The 12082-nt window shown below is 40.7% G+C and overlaps 1 protein-coding gene across 1 annotated transcript in view; it reads left to right on the top strand.

Annotated features, from left to right (window-relative positions):
* Window positions 1–5821, top strand: part of cd81a (CD81 molecule a) — a 41005-nt gene extending 35184 nt beyond the window's left edge. Inside the window, exons 6-8 of the mRNA XM_076291523.1 lie at window positions 195–293; window positions 1007–1090; window positions 2930–5821. Of these exons, the coding sequence (XP_076147638.1) occupies window positions 195–293; window positions 1007–1090; window positions 2930–2992 (246 nt within the window). The 3' untranslated portion in view covers window positions 2993–5821. The remainder of the gene's footprint in view (window positions 1–194; window positions 294–1006; window positions 1091–2929) is intronic.
* Window positions 5822–12082: the final 6261 nt, after the last annotated feature.

Raw genomic sequence — 12082 nt, 5'->3', positions numbered from 1 at the left:
ACATCCACACACACACACACACACACACACACACTGCCGTGACATAGGTGAGTTATTGACACCTGCACTATCCAGTCACTATCCACTCATCATTAAACATGTTTTTCTTCTCTCTCGTGTTGGTGTGCCTCTCTGTGTGTGTGTGTGTGTCTGTACTTGTGTGTGTGTGTGTGCGTGTGTGTGTATGTTAACAGCTGGACTGCTGCGGAAAGGACAGCACCATTGAAAACCTGTTCACTCACCTGGGCACCGACGTGTGTCCAGAGAGGAGCAGTGTGTTCAGCCAAAGCAAGGTGAGGCACGCTGAGTCACTTCAGACATCTGGCCACAACTTCTTCTCATACCATCTCCCCAAATGAACATTTGAGTTTGTTATCATCCATAAGTAGACCCTAGCTTGTGCTTTTATTCTTGATTATTCCCTTAAGAGACAGTTGGTTCCACAGATGTGTTGCCACAACTGTTATTCACGTATACCTCAATCACAACCTCACCCTATACCTCAATCACAACCTCTCCCTATAATAGCTCTCCAGACTGCCAGTTAAATCTCCGGGTTGGTCAGTTGTAACGTTGCAACTTTGTTGCCATTGCATCGGTTGTTAAGACACAGCTGTGCACAGTGTCACGTGGGTCATCATTGGACATGTCCAGCCGGTTGGAAATTGGACTAATTTAACATGATTTTTCTTTTTCATTTTATTTTCTTTTTTTTTTTTACTTTTCATGTATTAATTTGTTTGTTGTATGTCTTGTATGTCTTGGTGTCACGGGTACGCTGGCGACTACGCCGCTCCGTCCGGCATCTATTGTCTTTGTTAGTCTGTGCCAATGACAATGTCTTATATGTGAAGCGCTTTGGGTTGCACTCTGTGCATGTTAAATGCGCTATACAAAGAAAACTGACTTGACTTGACTTGACTATAGCCTACCATAGCTTGTTGTCACTTATTCTCCCATACCTTAGTCTCAATTTGAAAATCTGTTTCTTTTGTCTGTCTTTCAGAACTGTCACACACGAATCAGGTCGCTCTTCACTGATAAAGTCTACCTGATTGGCTTTGCTGCTCTGGCTGTTGCAGTCATCATGGTGAGTGGGAAACAGATGTATGTTTGTAACAACAGCATGCTGTGCTTGGCAATTGTTTCACATTTTGTGTTGCTTTTAAAGGAGTCTTGCCACAGGAAACCATTTTATTCTTGGCTTTTAAAGAAGATATGTCAATGTAACAAGGGAATATTCCAGGATTTTTAAATGTAATGGCCATAGAAAGGAAATGGTTTCTATAGGGCCTATAGGGTTCTCACAGCATGTTACAACATCATGATAAAAAAATGAGCTAATGCATTTTTTTTTTCATTAAAGTAGACTATGCATACTTTCCAAAGGCATCACAGGGAATTATATGAACTGGCTTAGATATGATTATTAAATAACATTTAGTGGTATATTGTAGGGCTGGGCGATAAAACGATAGCAATATATATTGCGATAGACAAGTAATCAATATCATTAAAAATATGTTTGATAATTTCACTAAACCTTAATCAGTAGAGAGAACAGACTAATCAAGGTTGGTTGCATGAACAAACACACTCACTCCCTGGTAACCTAGCAACTTATGGAGTGACACGATAACAGCCAATCCTTTTCAGTTTCATGTTTGGTTGCGCCATTCTCATCGCCTCACAGTATTGATATTCGTCCGTTTCCCAATTTGTTTCATGCATTGGTCAACTATTAATGTAGCCTACAAAGTACTTTATTCACGCGCGCCTAACAACAGCCTGTTAATTTGGTCAACTTTACACAGCCCTAAAAAGGCTAAATTTGGCCCCAGCCGTGGCGCAACTGGCTGGGGCACCTGCACCGTACGCCGGCGACCCGGGTTTGATTCCCGCCCCGTGGTCCTTTCCGGATCCCACCCCTGCTCTCTCTCCCACTCACTTCCTGTCACTCTCTACTATCCTGTTGCATAAAAGCCCAAAAAAATATACTTAACAAAAGAAAAGGCTAAATTTACCTTTGGTTTACTTTTAGTTTAGCATTGTGCGTGACTGTAAACAGTGTGCTTTAGCGTCAGTAAGGCATAATTGTGCTTCATTCAGCGTGCTATTCCAGCTCCTAATGGTAGCATTTTGACCAGCATACCAATGTACCTTCTTCTTGCCCACCTGAATAAAACTCTAGCTTTGCTGCCTCCAGCCTTTCTGTTTTTGTCCATCCATGATGGCCTTGAAGTCTTGAGTTAGTAATTTAGCTTCACATTGTTTACTGGTAACCAGCAACAAGTACAAAGTGTGCGTGCACTGCCATTCTCTCTCCTGCGCAAGCTAAATATGTGCGTTCCAAGTAGCCTAGTGCTTAATTCTGCTTTAGAAAGGTGAACAAATGCATTTGGTTATTTTACAGAGAAATATAAATAGTCTACTGTCATGCAGTTTATGGGCTACAGTGCAGAGTTGGGAAGTTATGATACGCCAAATTGGAGTGAATATATACACAGGGGAAATTCTTTCTCTACTCGTAGTTGAGTAGCCGGATGGTACGCACAGTGCGTACGGCCGTCCACCTGCAGGTGCCACTGACCGCTCTCTCCCTTTGGAGCATGGCCGTATTCGCCATCCACGGCCAGCTGAAGCATGTGGACATGTGTGTTTATATGTAGGCTACATTTATATATTTTAGTGATTGATAACTGAGGTGATTTAAATCAGAGTAATTTGATCCTTATTTCAAATGCAAAACAAAAAATCAATAATTATCGATATCGACTGATATAAGACATGTTTATGATGATACAGTTTTCAGCCACTAGTGTGTGTGTGTGAGTGTGTGTGTGTGTGTGTGTGTGTGTGTGTGTGTGTGTGTGTGTGTGTGTGAGAGAGAGAGTGTCCCGTGTATGATGGTGTTGTTCTCTCTCCATAGATCTTCGAGATGATCTTCAGCATGGTGCTTTGCTGTAGCATCCGCAACAGCCCGGTCTACTGAAGGCCCCGCGGAGGAGCCTGAAAGGTCACAAGCTTTGACCTCTGGAGACAACCCCTCCCCCCTCCCTCTTCAGAAGGAAGAAAATGTGTTTATCTCTCCTGCTCTCTTTTGTATCTCTTCTCTCGATGTAGTCGCTTGTCCCATTTAACAGCCCATAGGAGGGAACACATAATGAAGTGTCTTTTAATCTGCCTGAAGTATAGCTAGTAGACCCAATATGGTTACCACCTGCCTCTCTTTCTCTCTTTCTCTATTTCTCTCTCTCTTTCTCTCTCTCTGTACTGTACTGTATGCTATGATGCATAATGAAGAGCTGTGGTGAACACTCAACATTCATATAAGCATGCGCACACACACACACACACACACACACACACACAATCACACACACACACACACACACACACACACACACACACACACACGTCTAAATCTCAAGACATATTTTAGCTAATTCCTCTCCTGACCCCCATAGCGCCCCCTTGTGTTATACATCTAGATATTGCTATTGCTATATGGTTGTGTTCTTTTTTTCTTTTTTTTTACCACCTGTACATGTTTCAACTGTATATATTTGCAGTGCTGTCTGACGTTTGAGCATGGATATTGTGTTCTTCTCCCTCTCTTTCTCTCTTTCTCTCTCTATATATGAGATGCCTGTTGGCCTGAGTTCGCTCCTAACTAGATGACCACTATACTAAAACAGTGTTGTACTTTCGAATAGAGCGTTAGAGAGATGAACCTAGTCACCGTTGTTTGTTAAACAGAGGTTGATATTTGACCATATCACATCAGTTCACAACGCTCCTGCTCTTTGATTGCCCGTTAACTGCACCAATAACAACAGACACAGCGATCACAAAACCCGCCCATCTGGCCAATCGGCAGCACTGTTAATCTGGGGGAAAGCTATGATTGGTGGTCCAATACACATAGTGACAGAAGAATGTCATTTGAAAGAAAGGTTTCGGTCAGTGAAGACCACTGGCAAACAACACACATTAACTATAGTTTATGTGGTTTATAGAACCCATATCAGGAGCCTGGGAGGAGTTTACTCTGGACAGGATATGACCTTGATTGTGCACACATCCAGGTTAAAGAGCTCTGCTCTCAGGGGGGACAGTCGTATGACTTTGTCCAGAAGGGGACACATGTTGTCCGTCGCTTGGCTACCAAGTCCTGGGCTGTCTGTCTTGATATCCTCTGAATGTAGTAGGCTCCAGTGTTAGCTTTATACTTTTTTCACTGCACGGCGGTGAAACCCGTCAACTGGACATCTCTTCTGCTATCTCCCAAATAACTCCACACATAGCTGGACAGAAGCCTAAAACGGCACCTAGCTTTACTAATACACCCTCAATCAAACACTGTGTCTAGAACTAGTCTGCGTATATGAAGGCACCTAGCTTTACTAATACACCCTCAATCCAACACTGTGTCTAGAACTAGTCTGCGTATATGAAGGGTGGGACTATCCTGGTCTGGGGTCTTCTCCAGAGAGAGAGGGCCACAGGATTACTATGGCAGTGAGTTTTAGCATAGCAAGATGTTAGTGTCTTTACACATGGCACAGGAATATTATTGTCCCAGAGGAAAAGGTCCCTCAGTATCACAGTGCAACCGCCACTATCCACCCCACAATCCTCTTTGTCTGCGTGTCATCTCGAGTAGAGTTTCTTAATAATGTTCTGTTTTTAGAGACAATAAAAAAACGTACGTTTTTCACGTAAGCGCTTCACGATGCTGTGCCGATAGTGGAATTTCCTGTTGTGCTGAAAGTAGCTTGACAATGCTGGTATGTGATGTGAGGCGATATTCCTCTCCTGGGAATGCCGTAGGGACAAGGTGTGTGAGTGTGGGAGAGAGAGTGTGTCTGTGTCTGTGTGTGTTTGTATGTGTGTGTGTGTGCGTGCGTCTGTGTGTTGGCTTCACAGAGGACTTTCTCAGGAAGTCCAAGCAAGGACAGACTTGTCTCAATCTTTGGTTTGATTTGACGTGCCACTCCCTCTCCGTACCATAGGAGACTTGGGCCCCCTCAGTGTTCCCTGCAGTAACACAACCAGTCCTCCAGGGGGCATTCTGGTCCTCAGTTTCCACCTCTTGGGTGGCAGTGTTCTGCAACCTGTGTGCATAGCAATGTCACATGCTCATCTAATCATCCACAATCCAACCCACAAACCAGCACACGTGCCCACACACACACACATGCACACACGCACACAGACACACTTACACTCACACACAGGCACCATCACCCTTTGTGTAATCTTACATGCAATCGGCAATCCTGTCTTGTTAACACTTATGCCAATGCTGATATGCTGAAAAGTGTCTTGTAATATGTACAGCTCTATATTATTGAATTAATGACTATGTAAAGACAACGTATGCCCTTTATTGTAATATCTTTTTTCTGGTACTTTGACAACAGAAGGAAGTGGGAGGAGAGTTGGGGGGAAGCAGGACTTGTTTGGACGGGTTGAGTCTGAGGGGGAGACACCAGTCACAGGATGAAGGTTTCACTTTGTTGGAATTACGACAGCAAGATCACTGTTGCTAAATATAATCGTTTCTTTAACTTTCACTGTGCAGGATGCTCAGTCAATCTGTGTAAATGTCGGAGGCATCTTATACGTATACAACCTGGCCAGGACCCACCTCTGGTCTGGCTCTGATCTGGCTCTGATCTGGACCCAAGTCTGTTAAGTTCTCTCAGAACAACTGCCCAGTTCCAGCAGGTCTGCTTCCACACCAATCTCTGACCCTGCCGATCAGTTAAAGTTGTGTTGCCCAGATATTTAGGGATTAAATGTATTTTACAAATAATCCTGAGTAAGACTCGTCTTTTTGTCTTGCACATTCTGTTGAGGAACACCGGTACATGACACATTTTATTTAGGAACAGTGGAATTACGAATGGTTAGCCTAGAAATCTAGACGCACCCTAGCGTGTAATTTGCAGCCAGGGTAGTCTAGCAACTGTCCGTTGGCTTGAATTTCCTGCTACTTGAAAACAAAGAAGATGGATGCTGCTGCTGGTGAACAGCGTGACACAAGTTAAGCTTTTTTTTAAGTTGGCAAAAGTTTGATCAACTAGCCAACTAGCTTCGCTGGTGGGAAATCGCACGGGACTCATGAGGTGTAGCACTATCTTATTGCGTGCAGAGGGAATTTGATTGAACACTGTGAATGCGAATCTTAATGTGGTTCTGGCCTGTCAGGCTAACAAATGCTTCCAATCCAACTCCTTTAATTTATTATTATTTGAAAAGGGAATACATCGAAGTCTGAATGTACAGTATGCTTTCACTGCCGTTTGATTGGTTTTAATGATCATCTGTCCTTAGCCCTGAACAGAATGTCTTATCATTCTATCAAAAACAGTAATGACCTCCTGCATAGTATTACTGTGCCAAGTATTATTAGGATTTCTATTCACAATGCAAGGTTGTCAGATGCAGTATAAACTGATGAGATGAAGAAACTGTTTTTATAAATAATCATATAGAAAAGAACAAATACCAATCGCATGAGAAAACTGACGGAGTGATCATCTAATGACTGATCAGGGCTCGAATTACGTGGGAGCCAGAGGGAGCCGAGCTCCCATAGAGTGAGGACTGGCTCCCATGAAAGCAACATAGTCAAAAACCTGAGGGGGTCTCTCATATCTGAATATCTGTATCTGAATATCTGTAATTTAATCTTAAACAACCGCTCATTATCCATCCCTGTACGATCTCTTACCATTTAAGACGTTAAATTAAAGTATAGCCTACTACGGGACGTAGACCTACACTACGCTCTTGAACGCAGCATGACACTTCACCACCACAACACCACTACAATAGACCTCTGAAGTTCGCCTACAAAAAAGCTGCCATCTTTGACATCCGGTATCTGGCGATTTTTCCTATGGGAAAATAACATGGGGATTTTGAATTATCGCACCTGCTAAACTCTCGCGGGGATGAAAAAGTCTGAAATGCAGACGTTTTCCTGAACACACTTTTGCCCTCTGCCTTCGAGTGGATATTGTGATCTCCAGTACGTGAAGGCGACTTGCCATAGGTAGTTAGCTTCAATTAAGAACCGGATCTCCTAATATGGGCAAAGATGGCCGTTTTGGTTCTTTTTTGTAGGCGAAATATTTCATATTTTACAATTTACGCACTAGATTTGATACCCATTGCTCACACATGATTTGCCGTGAGATATTACACCACATCCCAATACTACCGTCTGTTGTTTCGGGATTTGGTGTAATTTTTCACAGCAAATGATTTATGGGCCATAGGTATCAAATCTAGTGCATAAATTATGGAATATGAAATATAGCTCATGTAATTTAAATGTAAGAAAAATGGCCATTTTCCACGATGGAATTTGGCATGCAAGGTGTCATATGAAAGCTCAGAGACTGTAGTTTCGGGATGTGGTGTAATATTTCACGGCAAATAATGTATGGGCCATAGGTATCAAATCTAGTGCATAAATTGTGGAATATGAAATATAGCTCATGTAATTAAATCTATGAAAAAGGGCCATTTTCCACGATGGAATTTGGCATGCAATGTGTCATATGAAAGCACAGAGACTGTAGTTTCGCGATGTGGTGTAATATTTCACGGCAAATGATGTATGGACCATAGGTATCAAATCTAGTGCATATACTGTGGAATATGAAATATAGTTCATGTAATTTAAATGTAAGAAAAATTGCCATTTTCCACGACGAAATTTGGCATGCTGGGTGTCATATGAACGCTGTGAGAAGGTAGTATCGGGATGTGGTGTAATATCTCACGGCAAATCATGTGTGAGCAATGGGTATCAAATCTAGTGCATAAATTGTAAAATATGAAATATAGCTCATGTAAAGAAGAAACAGAAAAGCCCCCCCAAAACAAGTGCAATATGAACCGATTTATTTGACAGAAAGCATGTTGTATCATTTACTTAAAGATTGGTCGACAATGGAGTCACCAGGAAAAAAGGTTTTTATTCGTCTGTGAGGAGTAGCCTACATGTAAGTCTGCTACTAGGCAAATGCCAGTGTCATCGCGTATTTGCAGTCAGCACTGCCCCCTTTCGGTAGAACATTGCAATATTTAAGGTGGAATGGAAACTTGACTACACCGCATTCTGAATGTGCGGCCAACTTCAGCTTCGTCATCAAAGCAGGGTGATTTCTTCAGCGAGTGCTGTTAAATTGATACAGTTTGCTCATATTGACCTCTCCAGAATAAGTCCCGCCTCCGTAACTTCCGTATCCATCCAACTTCCAGGCGTGGATTGTCTATGGGAAATAACATGGCGTTTCGAAACTTGAAACAGAAACAGAAACTTGACTACACCGCATTCTGAATGTGCGGCCAACTTCAGCCTCGTCTTTGATGTGAGTGTTTGGTCTATTTACATAGGTGTTCATTGGGCTAGCCTACATGGTTTGATACGTGCTGAAAAGTCCTGTTTGCTGTTGAACTTGCGCTTCACCTCTTCTATGTTGATTGACAAAGCCATAAATTATGGCCCATAATGCAGCCTACAATGATTGTATTGTCTGATGATATGTAGCTATCCTCTGCCATTCAGAGTTCCGGAAAGTTTCCAGATATTTTGAAACACATGTTAGCAATCTCTGATGTCGGAATATTCAATGGCTACCCGACAATATCTCAGTGCAAACTCCAAAATTGTTCGTCTATTAATTTTCCACGGTTCAACACATTAGCTACAACATAGTTTGGCTGGCTTTATTCATATCTGCCAGTTAGTGCCTTTTCCCCTGTGTATAAGTTACACTACATGCATTATTGTGTTTGACAGTGAGGATAGCCTATCTGAGACGGTGGTCTGGTTTAAATGAGTTACGTTGTGAAATTGAGAATGGCACAGACTTCGTTTAGTCTATTTCTTTGTATTGTGAAATTGAAATGAGATATGGAATATTACAATCAATAATATGTTAAAAATGCATTAAAAGTAATCAATTTCAGTAATCAAATGAAAAATCTATGTCTGATGTGTGCGTGTTTCAAGGTAAAGCCTAGGCCTACCGTGCGCATACTGTCCTGCGCAAAAGCGCCACTTGCGCCTATTTCATTGTATCGCCTTGTTAGGCTATGCGCGGGGTGTGCCAACTTTTTATGAGATAGAGAGACCCCCTTAAAGACAAAAAGATAATTCGAGCCCTGACTTTGATATGCTTTTACAGTATATTATTTTATATTATATAATGATTATTTTTCAGGGTTTTGGGCTTTTTTCATGCATCATTAATTAATGACACAGCTATGTTAGGTGGAGTCGTTATCATCAACTTAGGGACTGGACGGGGTTCTGATGAATCGGTCAGTCACTATAGACACAAAATTAACATGTACACACAATGAAGGCTACTGTATATGTATATACTGCATATATTGACAAGAAACCGCACACTCGTAAATTTACTTTCCTTTATTGAGCTTCTTTATTGAGCAACGCATTTCGCATTCTGCTTCGTCAGGCTCAATTCTAGCTTCTCAAGTGAGCTCAAATAAGCAAATGCACTACATCACAGGTGAGAGGCAATTAAACCCCAAAGTGTCACATGACTCAGGTCATCAATCAAATGATGATGTCATGACTGGCTGATGAAACAAACTGACAACAGCTCTATTACATGTTAATGGCATATATTAAAGGTACACTATGCAAGATTTGTACCTTAATATAACAGCTTCGAAGTCATTTTGATGATAAACAAACTCGTAGTAGAGTGAATCATGTTGCTAGCAAAGAAGGAGGAGGCCGCTGCTGGCAGAACCAGCAATGCAACTTTGGAGTTGCCGTCCCGGTTCCATGTCGCGAAAGTCACAAATTGCTTTGAGTGTGTCAGGGGGGTGACAACAGAGAATGTTGGTTTTTGTGTTTTCCCATTTTGGTTTTGAAAACAGAAAAACTAAAAAAACAATACACATACATTTTTCGTTTTGTTTGAAAACCGAATAATGAATGAACGAACCATACACGAATTCTACACGGGTGTAGAAGGCTAGTTTGTATTCTGATCCACTGTACATATTAATAATCTTGGATTAAGACAAAGTTAGTTATTCTGGATTTACCAAGAATAATTCACTTATTGAGTAAGAATAAGACATTTTTGATAAAGACCTAATAAATGTGTAATGACGCTTAATACAGACCTTATTGAGTTATGTATTAATGGCTAACATGTGTTCCTAAAATAAGTGTTACTGGAAAGATTATATTATTTGTTTAAATTGTTGTATTCCTATGACTTGATGTCTTCTGATAAGTTGGCCTTGACTGCTTTTTGGTCACTGGTCATTATTGGCATTTTATAGATTGTGCCAGTCTGGAGAAGAATTAATGTCTGACAAAAAAGTAACTATCAGTCAGTTGCATTTTAGATTTTTAATTCAATAATGTATTTTTTAAGTAGATTTTATAGCATCAATTACATTCTACTTATAGTGCCATAACATATTGAATTATGTCTCACAAAACCCAGCTTAAACCTGATCCCTAAGAACAGGCACTAAGTTGATAAGGGCACAAACTCTTACGGGAAAAAGCTTTGATTAGATCAGCTGGTAGAGAGTTCACACACTAGACATTAGCAGTAGCACACATGCAATGTAGGCACACCATTCATGTGAACAGCATTAGTGGGTATATGTGCGAGACCATGCTCTAGAGTTACTTTGACCAGATAAGTAGAGCGATGAAGCAGACAACTACATGTATTTACTTTCTAGATCACTTTAGTTTTACTAAGCTGATATTATATTTTACTCATAAGTGGAAGACATGTTGCGTGAATCAGATCATTAACGTAATAACATCCATGAATAACTTGGAAGAAGTTATTAGCTGATTAATACTAGATTCTTAACTCTCTCAAGAGCAGAGAAAAGGCCAAATCAGTCATTCCTTATCTTCATCCAACTGAAGCATGAAGGTAGACACATGACACCTGATAGCAAAATTCTTCAGTGTTAGTAAAACATTTTCATAATTACAGTTTTTTTCAGTCGCTAACAAGCGTTTGTCTAACCAGTTGTCACATTTTCAAAACTCTAAACACAATTAGCACAGCATCGGTCTTTTGTGGCCATACCATTCACACATTTCATGTCGTTTTCACACAATATGCAGTCAGTGAACACATTTCCACAAAGCTTACATTTTCTTACAGTAACAGACAAGCTATACCTCCCAACAAAACTATGGATTGTTTTTGTAGTATTTACGATTGTACACACAACATCCCACAATAGCAAACACAATATTCCACACCTTAGATACAGTATAAAAACTTCTGCTTCTGCTACAAAATGGTTTTATCCCAGGTGCATCGCCTTGGATAATATCAGATGCGATTTTGATGAAAACATGTGGCCTAACTCTGAAGATCGCAGAGATTAGATAGGGCTACAGTCATTTTTTGCCTTTTTTACAGTAGCCCCCCCCCCCCCCCCCCCCACTCTTTTTATCTGGGCTTTTTGCTGTTGTTTTTTGTTCAGAATGCTCTTGTGTGTTTCATGGATATTTTGTTCACTGTAAGCAATACTGTAAAACTTTTTCTGTTCTATCATACTGTAAACAGTATTTCTACTGTACCTCCTGTAGTAAACAGTAAAGGGAAAAAAACTGATTTGCTAATTTACTGGAATGCTTTTGAATGTGAGCATTACATGTGGCCATACAGTTCTCAACCAAGAAATTTAGTGTAAAAACGGTGGATAGCATGTTTTGCATGCAAATACCTGTAAAACTGAAACATAAAAGTCTATGCAGTTATTGTAATGTCAACAATAGCCAGTATTTTGAAACCTGGTGTACTTTGATTGACGGCATTTACCTTGTGAAGTGAAAACAAGTGTTATTCTTTGACAGAATGATTTCAGTTCAGTCAGATTTTCAGTGTTTTGGTAAAGTTAGTGTGTGCAGAGAAAGATGTGTTCTGTTTTGAAATTAAGAGTTAGTATATATTTAACAACATGTGTTTTTGAGAAGAAAATTAGCCATTTGGCCAATTGTGTTTTGTAGGTGTGAGTCTGTGTTAAGAGTTTA

This window comes from Alosa pseudoharengus, unplaced genomic scaffold (genome assembly GCF_046254945.1).
Source record: "Alosa pseudoharengus isolate Yale_2024_CS ecotype anadromous, Long Island Sound unplaced genomic scaffold, YU_APseudo_1.1 YU_APseudo_1.1_scf_19, whole genome shotgun sequence".
NCBI classification, from domain to species: domain Eukaryota; kingdom Metazoa; phylum Chordata; class Actinopteri; order Clupeiformes; family Clupeidae; genus Alosa; species Alosa pseudoharengus.
The sequence above is the reverse complement of the archived record's forward strand: the minus strand, read 5'-3'. Positions and strand labels throughout refer to the sequence as shown.